This window comes from Palaemon carinicauda, chromosome 6 (assembly GCF_036898095.1).
Source record: "Palaemon carinicauda isolate YSFRI2023 chromosome 6, ASM3689809v2, whole genome shotgun sequence".
Lineage (NCBI taxonomy): Eukaryota > Metazoa > Arthropoda > Malacostraca > Decapoda > Palaemonidae > Palaemon > Palaemon carinicauda.
The window spans coordinates 4262658-4282188 of record NC_090730.1 but is presented as its reverse complement, the minus strand read 5'-3'; the positions used below and the strand labels follow the sequence as shown (position 1 = coordinate 4282188).

Here is a 19531-nt window from a genome sequence, read left to right as displayed (position 1 = left end):
GACTATCAGGAGCTGCAAAAAGGTTTGAAAACCGTTCTGCGTAATGCCATAGCAAAGCTAGGAGAATCCTTGAAAGGCTGACCGATGTTCTAGCATTATGAGTGTCCTTCTCCAGGCAAAACAGGGACGAAACGTAAACGTCATTATTGTACCCACCGTTGTTGGCGTATTTTTTTCCAGAGAGCCTTGGGGTCTAGGGCTGGGGAGCAACAGCAGCCGGAAGTTCAGGAGCGTTGCGAACAGATCCCTAGTTGGAGGACCCTGTAAAGTCGGGACTTTGTCGGCTACAAGGTGGTCCAAAGACTATTCAGTATACCTTATCTGAGATGCTGTGCACAGATTGTCAGCGAGCACATTCCTCTAGTCTGGAATGAAGCGGGCTGATAGTGGCACCGAACGGACTTTTCAAGTGTTTATAGTTAGATGGGAAGAGGCTACGAGCAAGTTCCTTCTTGCTTGCCAATGTGAGCCTCTATGTGGTGTGTGGTATTATCGCCCATCACATCACCGAGTGGTCTGTTAGGAACCGATGAGGCTGCTGAGGGACTGGAAAGTTGGCCTTCATCTCTTAAGAGATTTAAGTGAAGGTACTTTTGGACTCTGTCCAGAGGGCTGAGGTCGTGTGGTGCAGCACTATTGTCCCTCCTCTCTTCTTTTGATGTGTTCTAAGCACAGCAACAAGTCCAAGGGGTGGGGAAGGAGGAGAAGGTTATACCGCTCTGTAGATTCTGGACTGACACCCATCCCTTGAGGTTCGTCCAAACTTCTGGTCCCATGGGGGTCAGAATGTCTGGGGGATTGAGGGCCTGATTACAATCAGGCTCAAGTCACTCTGGGATGGGAGTTCTCTTCGTTTTTGAGAAAGTTTTGTGAAGATTAGTGTCTAAAATCATTCCCAGATACACCAGTCTTCTGGTAGGACTTCCGCAGGTTTACCTTGATCATTGGATCTTGGTAAAAGGACTTCAGAAGTTCTGGTGCTAATGCAAGGTTGCCACCGAGTCTGCTAAGGTCAGTCAGTCGTAGTCGTCCCGAAACGGAGGAGACAGAAGCCGATCCTGTGAGACCAGGATGGGTGTAGTGGAAAGACCGAAGCACAGTGCCCTGAACTGGTATTTCTTGTTTGTCTAAACTAAATCTTCCACCCTTCCTAGATGGATGGTTTGGGCCTGGAAGTATGTGTCCTTTAGTTCCAGTGTGCAAATGAAGACCTGAGGTCTTAGCCCTAGTTCGAACTCCAACATGGTGTGGACATCGACCCAAAGAGACAGATCCTAGTGGATCCTTTTGCATGGGAGATTGTTGACGCTGGGATCTTGACTCGTGGCGTAAAGGATCAGAAGCGATATCCTGTGGAAGAATTCTTCCCTGAGAGAGAATTCCTTTAACTAACAGAAGGAAGGCCATGCTTAACCCTACCATGCGCCCTGATGGGAATGAAGGTTGTCGATCGTTCGCCGATCACTTTAGTGTGATGGCGAACGGCCAGTAGCGAGAAGTATGTTGTATACCTTCTGATCTAGGGAAATACGGGCAGAGGTTGACTAGTAAGTCCGAGTCACGAACTGCTGGCGAATTGCCGATAATCGGTGAATCGGCGGTCTGTGAGCCGAGGATGGTAACTGACAGGCAGATGAAGGCTGTCTGGTCAGTCAGCCAAGGTAGGTTGGCGATAAATGAGTTTAATGATAGTCATTTGGTGATGGCAAGCCATTGAAGATCAGCGATCGATCGCGGACCAGTGATCGGTGAGCTAGAGATCAGCAAGCTGACTATGGTCTCTCCTGGTTGGTCAGAGATCAGCAAGCTGACTATGGTCCCTCCTGGTTGGTCAGAGATCAGCAAGCTGACTATGGTCCCTCGTGGTTGATCAGAGATTAGCGAGCTGACGGTGGGCTGGTCAGAGGTCAGAGAGCCGAGTTCAATGATCAAAGAAAGATGAGCTGCCCATCGGTGATCTAGTGATCAGCAAGCTGTTGACTGGTTATTGCCAGCAATCGGTGATTGGAATGGTAGCAATCGGAGATCGTTAGTAATTGGAGGGACTAGAGGTCAATGATCAGAGCTGAGCTAGCAATTGGCGATGTGGTGATTGGCGAGCTAGCGATCAGCAAACCGTGAACTAGCCATCAGCAAACAGTGATCTAGAGATCAGTCTGTTGATGCTTTCTTGTTTGCTGATGGTGGTCTGTCAAGGAAAAAGAAACTTCAGAAGAGACAGGGACCAAGGATTCCCCGCGGGTGATGCTGGTGCTCAGTTTCTGCTGAAGCGCAGTCTCTGGTGAATGCGCTGGAGAGCAGGCAAGCACTGGTGGGCAGGTGAGCGCTGGCTCTTTGGCAGGAGCTGGCGCATTGGATCTACAAGCACTGGCTCTTTAGCAAGAGCTGGCGCATTGGATCTGAGACCGCAACTGCGCAGGAGGGCGCCGAAGATTCCGCTATTGCTGGAATAGAGGTATCGTGGATATGAGAGCGCAGGTAAGCATTGGCATGCAATAAGGAGAGACTTGCCTAAGACTGTGCTCAGCCCCTGAAGGAATAGAGACTCAGCAAGGGGGGAGAGTAGTCTAGGCAAAGATGGCAACAGCAGTCTGAGTCTGTGAAGTGATTAAGATGCAGGCAGTTCTCCCTCGGAAGGGGGAAACAACCTTCCTCCAAGATGAAGTGCTGATTAGGTGTTGCCACAGGCGTACCTCTGAGAGAAGGGATGACGCCCATGAGGGCTGGTGGATCAGCAAGCTGACCTTCAACAGTAGCGATCCTCTGAAGAGGAGTCTCTATGAGTGGCCTCTCTCGCAAACGAGAGAGATGAACACTTTGTAGAAAAGACTTGCTTAAGACCGTGTTTTTGCCTTCTTGAAGTGGGATCTCTGGGTCGTAAAACCCGTTGAGAGCCCTCAATAGAGTCAGAACTTGCCAAAATGCATGTTCTGACTCTTGCTGGTCTCCTCCTGCTGTAGAACTTGCAAAGAAGTCTCCTTCTATCCCGAAGGCTCTTCTTGGGGGGAGTCGTGGACATTCCCTGAGTGGCTAGTTGGCTCCATCCTAGTCCTAGTGGAGGACTTAGGCAATGTTTTGAAGTCTTTAGATTCCTTCATGGGGAGGATATAAGACTCCAACCTTGATGAGGGTGTCATGTTCCATCCAATCCCTGAGTGAACCCCTCAGCGCAAAGAGAGGTTTCCTCCATTAGTGCGATGGGGGAAAGTCTCTCCTCGCGTGATTCCCTTGGAGATGGGAAATCTTCGTCTGAAAGGGAAGGAGAGGCAGTCTGAGGAATAGAAGGAACCTGCCTCGAAGGTCTGCGTGGACTCGGTTTCGTCCCTGGGGAAGTGACCGTGTCTGGAACTCCTCTTTTTCTCTTCAAAGAGGTAGAAGAAGCCATGATTCTTCTGTGTCCCAATTCAGAGAAGACAGGTTTGAAAGCCTGAGCTACGGCTCTGATCAGGGGACCGAATCAGGGCTGTTGGCTGACTATCGCACTGTCAGACATACCCCTTGAAGGGAAAGGGATTGAAGGATCCCTGGGAGGAGTCACTATAATTGGTGGGTTCACCTGTGGTAGCTTTGGTATCCTGGACCCCTCTGGAAGTTTCCCTTCTCCACAATGCGCGGTGGCATGCGCTTGCGGGAATGAGGCGATGGCAACCTTGCCGTACGTCGTTCTTTGGGATGTGTAGTCTCGCGCGGGAGGATATTGGCGTTCGCGCGAGGGAGGATATTGGCGTTCGCGCGAGGGAGGATATTGGCGCTCGCGCGAGGGAGGATATTGGCGCTCGCGCGAGGGAGAATAATGGCGCTCGCGCGAGGGAGAATAATGGCGCTCGCGCGAGGGAGAACAATGGCGGTCGCGCGAGGGAGAACAATGGCGGTCGCGCGAGGGAGAATAATGGCGCTTGCGCGAGGGAGAATATCGGGACTCGCGCGGGAGACTGGTGGCACGCGCAGGATTATCACGAAGAGCGCGCGGGAGTGTTTGCGCACGTCCGTGTCGTTGTAGGGCGCGCGCAGGAGAAAGTTCCCTAGCACGCGGGCGCGCAGTGGATTCATGCGGGGCGCGCAGTGGATTCATGCGGGGCGCGCAGTGGATTCATGCGGGGCGCGCAGTGGATTCATGCGGGGCGCGCAGTGGATTCATGCGGGGCGCGCGGGAGATTGTTGGCGCGCATTCCTAGGAGAGGATTGATGAGCGTGCGCATGGCGCACATAGCCTTGCGGATGCGCGCGGGAGAAAGCTGGCGCACAGTTGAGCGTTGGCGCGTGGGAGAAGGCAGCATGGCTGACATCCCAGAAGTCCTGCTATCAGTGGAAAGTTGGTGTGCAGATTTTACCTGACCCGTAGGATGGTGCGCAGCATGGTGCACAGGAGAGTGAGATGTTGGGCGCGTAGGATGGTGCGCAGCATGGCATGCATGAGCGTAGGATGGTGCGCAGCATGGCACGCAGGAGAATGTTGGCGCACGGGAGAGTGCTGGCGCGTAGGGGAGCGCCATTGCGCAGGGGATTGATGGCGCGCAGGTGAGTGTTGGCGCGCAGATGGGCGCGGGCACGTAGGAGACTGTTGGCGCGTGGGCGCAGTTTGCACAGGCAAGAACTGGCGAGCAGGACATCGTGTGTGCCTGTGTGCATGAGGGCACGCATGGTGTGTGATGGAGCTATGCTCTTGTTGGAGTGTATGCGCATGTTGGCGCGTACACTCTTGAAGCCCTGTGTTAGGGTTAGGATGAATGTCAGCGCGTAGTGATGGGGCCTGACGAGCTACTAATGAGTGCTTGTCAGGTTTCGTGGGTGTGTAGCGCAAGTTGTTGGCGTGCAATAGCACATTTGGATGGAGCCTTGTTAGGCCCATGAAGGAACGCCGACGGCAGGTCGGTAGGTCTGTCGGGTGGAAGGACGACCTTCCACCGAAGGAGATCGCGAATGATCTGCAGAGAGGTCCAGGACCAATGCAGGTACAGTGACGGATGATTGGTCTAGAGGCTCCTCTGCGAGGGACTGCATCGAAGATGTTGAACCTAAGAGGCGTCTCCTCACCGCAGGTGAGGGGAGGCGAGCCTTCCAACGAATACGCCCTCTGGGGGCCATTGGATCAGCAAGCTGACCTTCTGCAGTCCTCCGAAGAGGAGTCTCTGTAAGTGAACTCCCCCAAGGGAGAGAAGCACTAGCAGAAGAGACTGACGATGGACTTAGTTTCTCCCTAGTAGGTTGATCAGGAATGGGAGAAACTAAGCCGTCAGCTACCGTAGAGTTTGGAGTGGAAGAGGAGATGGGTGAGACCGCATTGGATACCTCTGACACCACAATGTCAACAAGAGACAGAGGATCAACCTCTGATGGTGACGACGATTGCTTGACAGCAGCACCTAATCAGATGTAGTTAAGCAAAACCTCCTTGGAGGGTGAACCCGTAAGCCCCAAGGAGGACTAAAGTTTAAATAATGAGGTTAGTGACATATCCTCCCCAGGCCCCAGGGGGAAGAGGTGGAGCTGCTTCGCTAGGGGAGGCAACGTCATCTCTCGAGACCCGAGGTTGGTTAACAATAAATCGGTCTATGCTACCACTCGACTGTCTCTCGAAAGAGACCGACCGAGTGGGAGCTTTGGAGGAGGTTTGGGCAACGGAAGAAGAGGCCTTGGGTTTTTCTCCTTTTGAAGCAACCTTCGAAGGAGAAATATCCCGTTTGGACTTCTTCCGTCATCGCGAAAACCTCTCCCATTGGGAGGCAGACTACTCCCTCCCTACACGTGTTGGTAATATCACACCATTGGCCCCTACAAGAAGGACAAACGGCGTGAGGATCAGTCTCGACCGCCGTCATGAATGTTCCACAGGGGCGGTCGGGAAACCCAGGGCAGGTGCGCATGATTGCAGAGGCCAACTTCACATATACAGAAACTAGAAAAAGAAAAGAACAAAAGCAATTAAATAGCTGCCAATATGACAGCGAGGATGAGAGTGGACATGTCTGACCACCATCCAAGCTGAGAGCAAAGTGAGCTTAAGCACAGGTGTGTGAGAGGGGGGGATAGCAAGCTACCCTTCCCTACTCCCGCTAACTAGCGGTGTGGGTAGTAAACCCGTTAAAAATTAATGGCTCGTCATTTCAGCTACACCGAAAGTAATACCCCCTATTAAATAGCGTGCTTTGTATTCCAGTTACGGAACAAACTGTCTTTTTAGTTACCATACTTGCATAACCTGAATTTTGAGATTTTTTTTTGTTAGGCACCATGACTGGATCAAGACTGGTCACTAAATTGCCTTCTAAGACGAGGTCGGGTAACTTAGTCTTGTACAAGCTAGCACGTCTCTGTTAAAGAGGGTCTACAGTAAGCACTAAATGGTAACATGAATCTCTAGTCTTTATCTAAATTAGAGACAATTCTTTGAATCTCTTTTCATAATGAAGTTTAAGAGTTAAGGTGTGTAAACTGACTTGGATTAGACCCTTTTACAAATTTGGTGGAATAAGATACTTCTGAACTTACCCTTACAGTATAATGTTTTGGGTACATCCCTGCATAAGGTTACACAAAGAAGAATGCATGTGAACATCAGCTGATTTCTCAGTTTGTTTACCCTTTGAAACGGGTAGCTCCTGGAGTGTTATTTCGTATTATCTTTGGCTCTACTAACACCTACATTAACTCCGGTATCATTACTGTATAGTGAGATGAGCTAGTGGCAGAACTTACAAGCAAATGGCAAACTCTGTCATCTGAAACTAGATGAAAATGATCCAAATTAGTTGAAACTTTGTTCACTTCTTGTGAATTTAAGGGAATCATACAATATGCCACGCCATCCACATAAGTAATATGAGACTGCGACTTTTTATTACCTTTCGGGTGAGAAGCACTTGCTTTAACAAGCGGAGGAATATTTGGATCAGTACATTATGCATGCTTGGTCTTCTGCCTCACACTAGCTGTCTTATAGAGTGACTAGGATTGAGGAATTGGAAGGGTTGGCAGCCGAAGGAACTAAAGTACCTTTGTATGTAAAGATTTTGAATCTCTGCATAAGGCTTTCAAAGCTGTCTAGCGCAGTGTGTGATCAGAACTGTTACCAAATGAAATTAGAATGACTATGAGGGGTTTGAGAACCAGAATTACCAAGATTAAAGGAGAATTCACTAGATTTCTGAAGTTTAAAAAGAAAGCAAGTGATATCATTAAAGGAGAATTCACTAGATTTCTGAAGTTTAAAAAGAAAGCATGTGATATCAAGAGCTTATGAAGTTCATCACTATTGAGAGATGGTTATATTCAAGTAGCCTAGTCTTCTGTGGTGTCTCCCCTGAATAAAGAGTAAATTTCTTTTTGCACTTTGAATTGTTAAATTGATTGGCATCCATTGAAACACTTTTCCACAAGAGGTACCAGGAGCGAAACACACACTTCACAATGATTATTTAAATCATAGTATTGCCCCCAACATGATACACAAAAGAAATTTGGATCATGATCTCTCTGAAATAATTCCTGCGCACACTCTAGGCAGTAATTGCTAACTAAACCAAGGGAAGACATATGTGAGTGCAGTAAGTAAACAATCTTAGTGTGATTGCGGCTGTTCGACGATGATGATGAAGACTAGATTATACAAAGCCACAACCTGGGCTTTTCACCCTTACGCAAGAGTTCCATTCCCTTGTTAACGGCATGTATTTATTGAAATAAAACGAAATGGGATAATTTTAAAATTTAAAATTATACTGCAAGTATTGATTAAATCTGGGTTCTGGAGAAGTACAGCAATACAGTATGAGCATCAGGGGAGATTCACAGAAATTATACAAATTAATTTAAATATTTGCGATATTCCTTTTATATTAAGAATTTTTTATAAATTTTTTAGTCCTTTTTCATTGTTATTGCATGACATAGAGATTGATGTTAAGTCATGTAAAATGGCGTAAGATTTTCTTTTTTAAATTAATATTTAAGGATAAGCGACGTAAAGTCGGAAGTGACATGTCGAACCAACGTAAAGAGGAGTATTACGTACTGGATTGCATTTGCTGTATTTCTGTCTAAATAATAATTTTAAATTTATTTTCATTTCAGGCCACAGAAATATGTTTGGCATGGCTCCAACTTGGATGGTGAAAGGGCTCTCTCATCCTACTGTGATGCATGGCACACGAATGCCAAAGACGTGGTGGGCTTAGCATCATCACTGCACAAGAATCGCCTCCTGGGTCAGGAGAGGATGGGCTGCCACAATTCCTTTGCTGTTTTGTGCATTGAAGCCACTGGCAAAGCCCACTTTAGGCGGAGACGCTATGCACCTCACTCCTCACTCACTTCTTCGTCTGTAGATCAGGAAATGACCAGTGAAGAGTATCAAGAATTCTTACATAAGATTGTGAGTGAAAAAAATGTGTGAGAAGCAGCTTTTCAATAATTATACTTGTATTTCAAACAGTGAGTGATCTTAGTCACTTAAAAAGGCAAATAAATGTGAAAGTTGCTTAAAAATAAACTTCCACAGGTGAAAAAGTCATGACAGTAAGTTACTACTTATATTTGGTGCTGATTTAAACAATAGAACCCCACCTTAACATTTCTTTGTACAGGACAATATGCCAGAACTAAGGAGTACCATATCCAACCCTTACTGATGGACAGTTATATTTAATATGATTGTATTGTGATCTACCTGTTAAGAAACAACAATTTTCACCTTGTAATTATTCTCTCAAGAGTCACAGAGACACAAAACAACAGCAGTATCTGTTGTTGTACGTAATATTACGGGTCGTGGCTCTTTGGAGGTAAAGCTGCTTTATTTAAAAGTCTTAATCAGTGTTACCAATATATGTTAGCCGTTGTAGCTCTTTTAGCAAAACCAGGAGTAGCTTTCTGGTAGTTCGCTTTGCAAGGTCTCCATAAAAGAGGAGATAACTCAGAAACTGCTTCAAGTTTCAGTGACCACTCTCCCTCAAGATTCATTCTTCACTCTACTTTGTGTGATTTAGAACACTGAAAATTCGACACTTTACCAGCAATGAGTGCAAGATTTTAGAATTTGACTTTAATGTCAAGAGTACAAGGAACATTATTTATAATTAAGGCTTCTCAGGTCCAGTGAAAAGAAGAAAAACAATCTTAACTGAATGACTTGAGCCAAAGCATAAGTGTTTACCTTTTTCTTCTAGGAATAAACATTTGGTAATGTCTTATTCTTGTGTATTCATAAAAGATAAGTGAAGGTCAGTGTTCATCACAATGTCATAAATATAATAAGTAACTGTTACCTTATATTGTAGGTACTGGATTTTATTAGGCAAATGTAGGAGAATTGTTTTGAAATTCCAGAGTGCCATAGTTTATTTATTTGAAAAAAATCATATTCTGAAATATGAACTGAAATGTTTTGTAGTTTAGATTATATTTAAAACAGTTGTCCTTTTAACATTTATCAGAATATTGAAAATTATAATGTTTAGAGGGAACAAATTTTATATTTTCTCATCTTTTATTTCTATAATGGCTATTGCCGAATGATATACCATGCAATTCAACATTATTGCTGGTCTTTGATTAATTATGAAAGGTAATGAAACAATTACTCAAAACTAAAATTCAAAAAGTTAATCCTTAATTTTTTTTTATAATAGGATTTAAGGAAATAAAATTTCCAATTTTACTCCATTGTTATATCAAATCTATTAAATAGGGACTGACTTATTCCTGAGAAAATTATCTCTAAATTCTAGATACTAATAAGTTCAAATGATGCTTTTATAATATGTTTTTGGTGAAATCAGTGCAGTAGAAAAAATGTACACTGAAAGCACATCTTCACATTTCAGCAGTGTAAATACATATCTATATTCTACTTAAATGGCTCAGCCAAGTTGGTTCCTATCTGTTAAGAAAACCGCAGTTGCTATTCTGCAGAGAAGTAAAATGCCACTGCTATTTGATCTTCCATTTTTGCCATTTGCTTGCTCTTTAAAATGTCATGTGAAGAGTCACTTGTGCTTTTAAAAATGTTGTTCTCTGTGTACCCCCCATCGTATGTGTAGCGGCTAATTAAAAAAAAAATAACTTTGTAATGAACTGGATGAGCACCAACCAGATGTTTTAACATGGCTTTAAGAACTCTAATGAAGGAAACTACTTCAATAGGGCTATTAATCTACAAGTGAATCGGCCATATTCCTGGTCACTTCCAATAATTTAAACTCCCTTACCCCCTCTCTCGTCCATTTTAAGCCAGAATTTTATCTTACCTTCTCAGTTTAAGCTAAACTACGATTTCTATTTTGTCGGCCTTTAGTTTCTATTTTGTCCACTTCAAACCAAGGCTGTAGATTATCTATTTGAAGCAAATGCTCTCCATATTTGTCTTCCTTTTAGGATTATCTTTAAAAGGATGGATAAATCATGTATAATTAGAATCTCTGGATAATGTTGCATCATCATACTGTATGTAATTTTAATACCAGTAATGTGTTCTTTATATTTATGTAGGAGATAACAGATACTGCTATAGGTATTGCTACCATACAGTCAGATTAAACCCTATTTAATTCCCATGAATGTGTGAGTAAAGGAAAGGAAATGTTGATCCTACATTTCATTTGAAAATAAAGAGCAACCTATTGGAAATTAACTGCTTTAGAATTTCCATCATCAAAAGTGTAACTTTATTATTTTGCTCAGAACTTTCTAAACATAAACATCTCCTTTAGGTCTATGGCATTTTTATATTTTATAAATCCTTAATTTTGTACTAGTGATAAAGTAAAATTTACCTAAAATGTTAATAGATGACAAGACTTGTCTGTTCCTTAGGGCATTTGAAAATGTACGTAGGGTCAACATCTCCTTGCAACTAAAGTTTTCTCATTTCCTGAAATGTATGAGAAATTAGGGGGTTAAGCTTTGTAAAGTATGAATAGCTATTGTGTTTTAATTCATTTACAATATTTTATGCTTATTTTATGGGTAAGTTTACTTTTGTTGAGTTTTCCATTGTGAAATACTGTATTCCTCATAGTGGGGACATCAAGTAAAACAAAGCTCCATTTGTCTCTCATAAAACAAATATTCTATGGAAAAAATATCCTTACCATAAATTATTAATGAATTTAAGGGGAAGAACCAATTATTTCTTGCATGTAAAGTAAGCAAAGAACCATAATCACTTTTACATATCAATTAAAATTAAATGAAAATTCTCTGCCCTTCTCATCTCAATGAAAATGATTAAACATAATACTTGTAATCTTTGCGTATACAGTAACAAATATTTCTCTAGATATTTTTTAATGAAACTACACCATGAACATTTTGGAATAATATAAGGTAATCAATCCTGGTACTTGCCAAGGGAGTTACAGTAGTACCTCAGTATACAAGTTTAGTTCGTTCCAGGAGCAAGCTCGTTAACCAAAATTATTCCCACAAGAAATAAAGATAGTTCATTTGATGCGATCAACATGTTCATAAATGCACATACTGTATATACTTATTTTTAAAGGTTTGTAATGTTATTTAAAGAAGAAATTATAGCTCCTAACATCAGAAATGAATAGAAATTAATAATTCACAATAAAAATTAGAAATTAACTTGCATTTTACCTTTGAGGAGAGTCGTGGCTTGCGTACAGGAGACGAGAGGCAACAGGGGTCATTTCATGGAGGGAGAATCTCCCTCTGTACCTTCTGGTAAAATATCATTCTCTTGAATGGCGTTCACTATAACTAACTGAATCACTTAATTTACATTTTTTAGACACTTTCTCGTCTTCTTTTAGTTTAATTTTGACATGGAATCTATCTAGAGATTAACTTTTTCTTTTTTCTTTAAAATTGTATGGAAATGTGACGTAGGCTTGCCTGCCTAAACTTTGTCTGGGTTGTGTGTTTCTTCAAAATTTTCTAGGGTTTTCCACACTTTTAACTTTTCTATTACTTCACTCAAGGTGAGAGGTTTGTCACTCTACCCCTCCTCTTCCCCAGATGAAATATTCTCCACTGTTTCTTATTGTTGCTCCTTATGCAACTCAGTTATCAGCTGCTCATTATGTTCCTGTAGCCAATTGCTGATGTAGTCCCTGTCCACCTTCAACCCCATTGTCTTGCCCAAGGACACAATTTCATCATCAACTGCCTCCTACTGCATGGGTTCAAGTCCCTTAAAACAACATTCCGTGATGCAATCAGGCCACAGTTTGCTCCATGCAAAATTGAGGGTTCTCTTGGTGACCCCTTCTCAGGCTTTATCAATCCTTTTGAGGAGTTGTCGTGTGGAAATGTACTTCCCAAAACTCTCGTAGGATGAGCTTGGTCCCTTCAATGACCTCGAAACATCGCTTGAACATTGCTTTTGTGTACAGATTTTTTATAGTTGGAGATCACCCGCTGATCCATGGGTAAGAAAATTGTAGTAGTATTGGGGAAAATTGTAGTAGTATTGGGCGGCAGTATCTTGATGAATTTGAACTTGTCCAATAGGTCGTCTTCAATAGCTGGAGGATGGGCAAGACCATTGGGAGATCTCTGTCCATAAGGTACTTTTTGACTTCAGGTCCAAAATCCTCATTAACCCATTCGACAAACAAAATACTTGTCACCCAAGCCTTGTTATTTGATCTCCACGTGACTTATTTTTTTCTGCACCTTGTGCTTTCAAAATGTTCATGGATTCTCAGATTGATTCACCTGGAGGGGTTTAACTTTGCAATCCCCACTGTCTTTAGCACAGAACAGCAGGGTTAATTGTCTTTCATGGACTTTTGACTGGAAATTACTTTCTCTTCTGTAGTAATGAGGCACCTCCTGGGCATTTTTTTTCCAAAGACTGGTCTTGTTGGGGCATCCAAGACTGAATCGACGAACCTTTTAAATTCAGACATGAATATCTCAGCTGCCTTGACATTGGAGTTCGCAGCCTCACTATTCCGCACAACCCACTGTGGATGCCTCTTCATCTCTTGAAGTTTTCAAACTGGCCATGGCTTGCTTTGAATGTTAATTTTTTTTTTCTTTTTTTTTTATGGTTTGCTATTATACCTGGCTCAGCTAATTTTTTCAAAAGTTCTGCACACAAATTTATGTTTTCAATTATAGTATCACCTCCTAACTGCCTCTCATTGATCAAGATGAGAAGGAAGTTTTCAATGTTATCTAGAATATGCAGCCATTGTTTTGCAGCAGCATTAATTGCTTGGGTTTTCTTTACCTCAGTATTGTGCAAATTATCAACGTTCTAAAATTGTACATTTCTGCCAGGTTCCACACGTGTACCTTGATTACGCGTCTCAATAATTTCTTTTTTCATCTAATAAGGTTATCATCTTTCTTGATCACCTTGGGAGCCTTTGTTGAGATGCTGTACTTCATTCCCCCCGTTATCCCTACATTAAGGAGTATGTTGCCTAATGCCATCAAAGGCATTGTCTTCCACTAAACCTCTTCTCTCCATATCATCCTTCACCTATCTCAACCTTTAGTTCTCTATCCGCTCTCGATCTTTCCCCCTTCCCCTAACGTTCCTCCCAGCCCTCCCCACTATTCATCCTCAACACGTGCCCATACTATCTCAGCCGTCACACTCTTATCACCTCTGTAATCTTCACTACGCCTGCCATTCTTATGTCATAATTTTACAATCTTTCAAGCAGTGATATTCCATAATTCACCTTAGGATTCTCAACTCTTCATGCTTTGCTTCTTCTTTTCGTCTTAAGAGTCCACGTGTTTTCATTAAGACTGGTCTTATTACTGTGCTATAGTGCTATAAATCTAGACTTTCAGCTTGATATGCATTTTTTTTCATCACATACACTCCTGCTACCTCCCTCTACTTCCCCTCAAATTCGGCCTCACATCCTCCCTCTTGACTAAAAGTAGATCTCAAGATCTAAATTATTTCATGTTTTATAACCAAGCCTCTACTTTCATGTATGGGTATCCTGCCCCAACCTAACTTACATCTCGCCATAAACTCAGTCTTATCCATGTTTACCCTCAAAGCATCCCTCTCCAAAGGCTAAAACCCTTCTCTGTATGTCTTCCCCATTTTCAGTGGTATCACCAAATCATCTGCATATAGCAACTCCCACAACTCTTCATTTCTGATCTCTTCACTTAACACTTCCATAACCATCAGAAATAGAAACGGGCTTTTAATGCTAAACCCTGGTGCAATCTAACACTAACTTCAAAAGGTTTTCATTTCCCCAACTGCAGTTATTACTTTTGTCCTTGTTCTTTAATACATGATCTCAACCTCCCTCGGACTTTTTTCTTCCCCAAGCGCTGAAACATAATTTCTCTTGGGATGCCGTATTGTAAACTGTTAACTTGAAATGAACATAAATCGCAATTCTATAAAGAGCACGCTGATACACTTTATAAAATCGCACTCCCAAAAGCACCCGCAAGATAACTTCAGGTGATGCGGGTAGAAGTATTGCAGAGAGTGAAAGAGTGAAGGTATGAGTAGGTGGGGGGGGCATGCGAGCAAAACCAAAACAAAATTATGTGAAAATAATGTGAACACTTCTGCACAATGCGTATTAATCTTGTTATTTTTCCACAAACGATTCAAATACGGACGGAGATTTTAGCTCGCAGACTGATACAATACTCATATACCGATCTGATTGTATTCCAAGTTACTCGTAAACTGAGGTATTGCTGTAAACGCTATCTAATTTGTAATAATGTTACAAAAACATCAGATATATCCTCTTGATGAAGCTGATGATTTTATAATTACTGTACCCTCATACCATTGGTGTTGTCTAACAAGATGTATTTTGCATCCATTTTTGTTTCTTAATTTTTAATATTTTTATTGTTTTTAGTTTTTTAGTAAATTTAAGATGTTGATGTAGTTCTTGAATTTTTGTAGTTCTCTATTGTTTTTGTAGGTTTTTTAATTATTTGCTGGTAACTAGTCATGTATGTTGTACTCTAGGAGTAAACCAGCAACAAGCTCTCTAAGATTATGTAGTTCAACAGAATAAGTATTATTCCAAATATGTAGGAATTTGGAAGCACTTGAAGTTGCATTGTCTCTTCTGTAAAGCCATATTTGCTGAAATGATAATCAATTTTTTGTAATTGTGTACGATACTTTAAACTACTGTAGTTTTTTTTTTTAGGCTCGGTGGCATTCCAAATCAGTTGTGTGCAGATATTTTTGACAATTGCTGAAATATTAGGCTGATCTGTGTGAGTTTGAACAGGCATATTGGTACTGTTAGCTATCATTCAGTGTAGAATGATGCAATAATCTCCAAAAAAAAAATCACTTTACCATTGCTTTAAAGTGTTAGAACAAATCAAAGGATGTATAGACATTGTAAAATCATATTCAATAGGTACTAAAATTCTGAGTTTGGAGATAAATATAAGTAACCATTAGCAATTTAAACTGATCAAAGTTTATACTGTTTTGGTTCCCTTGTATGATTGCCAGATTTCTGAAAGATGTGTAAACTAAATAGATTGCCAACTTTTATCCAAAAATAAAACTTTACAGCATTACTAAATTCCTCTTTGCATATGATAAATGCTGTAACTAATCTTGGTTTTCCTATTTAAAGCCTGATTAATGTGTATTTTTTTTAGCTATTTAAATTATAGCCATTAAATGTAGTAGTGCGTATCTAATGCACAAGCTGGAAATGGTTGTTGAAGCATAATAAGGTATTTAGCGAATCGTGTAGTCTGGCTACTTCTGACCTAAGACCTCTTTGACTGAGATGGGGGAAGGTGTTGAAGGAGGAAATAATTACCTAGAAACTATCTTTAAAAATAGCTATTTATTCCTACATAAAATACAAACTTTCATCTTTCAATATTGGGCAGGGGACTCGCTTATTGGTACAAGTCCCCCTGAGATTAGAAACTGTTAGGACCGGATCCAGTAAGAGTTTATGGGAAAATCTGTCATGTCGCACAAAATCAAGCTTATATTCCTTAATCCTTTCTGCTCCAGGTGCTCCCAAATGATTTGGTCCTTAAGCAAAGTTTTTTACATTACTCGTTTACATCACAATGTGATTCTGCACAAAAAAGGACTGAAGCGGAAGATGCATGCGAAAGAAGAGACAATGCAAGACCGAGACCAAGTCAGTGAGAGACGAGGCGTTGTGCTGTATGGAGAGGGAAACGGCTCGAAGCATGCCAGGTGCAAAGGAGCTCAGTCAGTTCGAAAACGTCGGGCCGCGAGAGTACTCAAAACGGGAAACAGCGAATGTGATATATTATTTAATAGGTTATATGGTTTTCTGTATTGCGAATGACCGAATCCCTGTGTACCAAGGGCCGACTGTATTACTAAATATAAACTACATCATATGGTGCTGAAAGGAGCAGAAATAGTGGACATAAATTATGTCCAATGCCCTTCAAAGGTCGTTGCCAAAAACGGGATAGGGTTAGAATTATCATCCGTCCTCCTTATTAATGAGGATGGGGACCTACTACTTATCTGACATCTAAAAGAAAGGGTACACCTGGAGCTTCTTGCGGAGCTGGGTGACAAATGGATTGGTCATCAGGGACTACCCCACCTAAAGTCTTTAAGCTATGCAAGAATGTAAGAACCAGTCTGTCCTTATAACTTCCCCATATGGTACACAGTAGTTGATCGGCTAATATGTTACTGTACTACAGCCTGAAATGTACTTCGCTGAGAGCCTTATGGCTAGTGACTAGTGAACCTCCAACTTGTGCTCTTGCTTTTTCATCTGACAGAGGGAGACTTTCTCCCTGTCTATTGACACGTACTAAAGAGACTGCTTCAATCCTGAAGCAATTAAACCTTTGAAGCCACCAGGATCAGCCAATTATCTAGATGCTACTGTATATCCAGACCACTCCCGTGAAAAGTACAATACACTACTCGATTGAAGGCTAAATCAACCTACCTCCAAGAGGACTGATGGACTTGTCCTTCAAATCCACTGAAAGTAGTTTCTCCCTCTTTGAAAGAAGACAATACAAACTTGACCATTTACAATTTGACTGAGTTTAACCAATAAAACTGTTCAAAGGAAAGAGGTCGATGACTAACCTTACCCATATAGTGATCGCCCATGACTACCTACACTTTTTCCCAAGTAAATAAAATTTTCAGTTCACTGACAGAGCAGGAGCTTTGTTACTTTGGAGGATGAGAAGGTGAAATGGAGGCCAACAGTTCTTAAAGGGTAGTAAGTAACTGTCCAAAGGACATTTATTACCAGACTCCTAGAGCTGTGAACTTCCTCTATGGCAAGACAGGTATGATCGACTTGCAGCATTCCTTTCCAATGATATGTATTATATACTGTCAAATTTTCATATACTGTAAGTAAATGATAAAAGAAAGAAAATATGAGTAATTACATCTAATAGAGCTCAAAGGATTAAATGAAGGAAGCTTGTTGCAAGTATCACATCCCAGTAGCCCCACTCTTCCCGCTCGATTAAACCCGAGAAGGACCACAAAAAGATTGGTCAGTATCCGTATCTCAAGGGCAAGAAATTCGCTGATACTTCCTGCTGGAATTATGAAGAGGTCTAAGCCTTTTTGTACCCAAGCTAGAGGGCATGATCATTCTCAAATGCTTGCCCATGGCTACATTTTAGGATCCAGGGGTCCTGAAGGAAACATGATGTATAAAGTAGTCTTGACAGTCAGACCTCTACTTATCCACTGCTGCTTCAATTTTACTCTTTGGAGTGAAGAGTAATCATATTCTTATCCATTCTGTAGAGCTACATAGCTGTGGATCAACTTGTTAGGATTACAATGATAAAACATCACTTCTCTTCAAAAAAAAGTTGGCACAGGTTTACTGTCTGGTGAGCAAGAAAAGCCAGACCTTTTCCCCTAAGCAGCACTCGCCTCCTAAACTTAGCCAGTTCCTCCAAGGTAGAAAACCTTTTTTGAATTGGCAATGTTTGCTATTGTGGGGGACTATCGGTCAAACCACAATATTCCTTTGCTATCAAATCAACGGTAGAGGAATCCTCATGTGCAAGGCTGGCAGTCTGTGAGTAGACTAATAGATTAACCAGTAGAAGAGTAGCCTCACATTCCTCTTGGACAAAGTACCGCCAATGATCTGAGAAGGATGGGAGGCAAGAACTTCCTGGATTGGCTAAACAAAAGTATGAGGGGCAAGCGCTTCCTGCATTGGCTAGAACAAATTAATCCTCTTTTCTGGAGATCATTGAATTTGGCTGGTCAAAGAACCCTCCAGCAACTAACCAAGGCTGTTTGAGAGACAGTTCTCTGCCATGAGGGAGGAAGGTTGCAGCACTTCTTATTACAGACACTGCTCTGGATGAAGGTGCTAAAGCTGCCTTTTTTAGATTTTTGTACTCTTAAATCAACTCAATGAAGCCACATACAGTACTTCCAAAAGCCAGATGTTGGCTGTAATGTATTGATATATGGAGAAACAATACTCCCTTGTTCAAACTCCATCAGTTCAACCAAAGTTAATCCTCTGGAATACCCACATAAATGATTCCTGGTACTACCAAACAACCAAAGACTAGAAAGAATACAAAAGCACGCACACCTGGGAACTGACAGTACTCTAGAGTAATGCGGACTGAGAACCAATCGCATGCAGGTTTGGGACTACGCTGACACTCCCATGAACTAAAATGCAAGTAGTCTGTTGCCAACTACTTGCTTCATATGGCCTAAGCACCATGAGAAAGGGAGAACTTAAGGGCAGTCCCTCCATGTACCCATAAAAATGGGGAGAGTGGACATTCTTGCAACATGCTTACCTTGCTTACAAAATCAGGCATTAGTCCCATATCAGATCGATATCGTATAACTAGAATGGCCTGTCACCCCAGACCCATGATACAATTGATTGACCCAGAAGATACAGTGCTGGTCTTACGTAGGCTCCATCACCCAACCTCAATAGAGATTAACGAATGTTAGAAGCCCTGTGGCTATATATGTAATAAAAGTTTCATCAAGTATTGTAATTTGTATCTTTCCCAACTATATAAACCTGGGTCCTTTAATAAGAGTTAGACTCTTAACGAAGCTGAAATAGCTTTTTAAACTTTGAACGAGGTAAACATTGTTGCCTGCCAGGTGGTGATTAGGCCCTGCCACCCAACAGACAGAGCAATCCTCACTCTGACTTTTAACCTAGGATATACTGGGTGATTGAGGAAGGCAGTGTAATATATAGGATTTAGGTTTGTATTGTGAGGAAAAATACACATTACTTTCAAAATTTGTGATTTTCTCATACATAAATACAAACCATTATCCTTTAATAAGGAGGGAGAAGTCCCTATGACCAAAACTGGCTGGTCAACTGACCAAGGAAATGTCAATGTACTTTGGTCCTGTGGAGGAGGGAGTCATGACTCCTGCCAACCTCGAAACTCCCTGTGCATGAATATGTAGCAGGTGTTTAACTAGGTCCCTAACAGAAACTGGTTGATGTTCACAGAAGAATCTATATCCTCAAAAATATGGTGTCTGAATGTAAGGGAGTGTGGGGGTAGATACGTCAATACAAACTAAAAT

At 41.9% G+C, this 19531-nt stretch overlaps 2 protein-coding genes across 4 annotated transcripts in view; one reads left to right on the top strand and one right to left on the bottom strand.

The window, feature by feature from the left end:
- Positions 1–9232, top strand: part of LOC137642344 (collagen alpha-1(XVIII) chain-like) — a 137844-nt gene extending 128612 nt beyond the window's left edge. The window contains exon 25 of the mRNA XM_068374838.1: positions 8071–9232. Within this exon, the coding sequence (XP_068230939.1) occupies positions 8071–8392 (322 nt within the window). The 3' untranslated portion in view covers positions 8393–9232. The remainder of the gene's footprint in view (positions 1–8070) is intronic.
- Positions 1–19531, bottom strand: part of LOC137642387 (uncharacterized) — an 82781-nt gene that overhangs the window by 12093 nt on the left and 51157 nt on the right. The window contains exons 5-6 of one of the 3 annotated variants that reach the window (XR_011044766.1): positions 10770–10867; positions 9664–10377 (exon numbers count right to left, since the gene is read on the bottom strand). The exons of 1 other annotated variant lie outside the window; for it this stretch is intronic. The gene's annotated coding sequence lies outside the window, so the exon portion shown is untranslated. Of the gene's footprint in view, positions 1–9663; positions 10868–19531 lie in introns of those variants that run through there. One more of the 3 variants, XR_011044764.1, reaches the window with a different exon arrangement.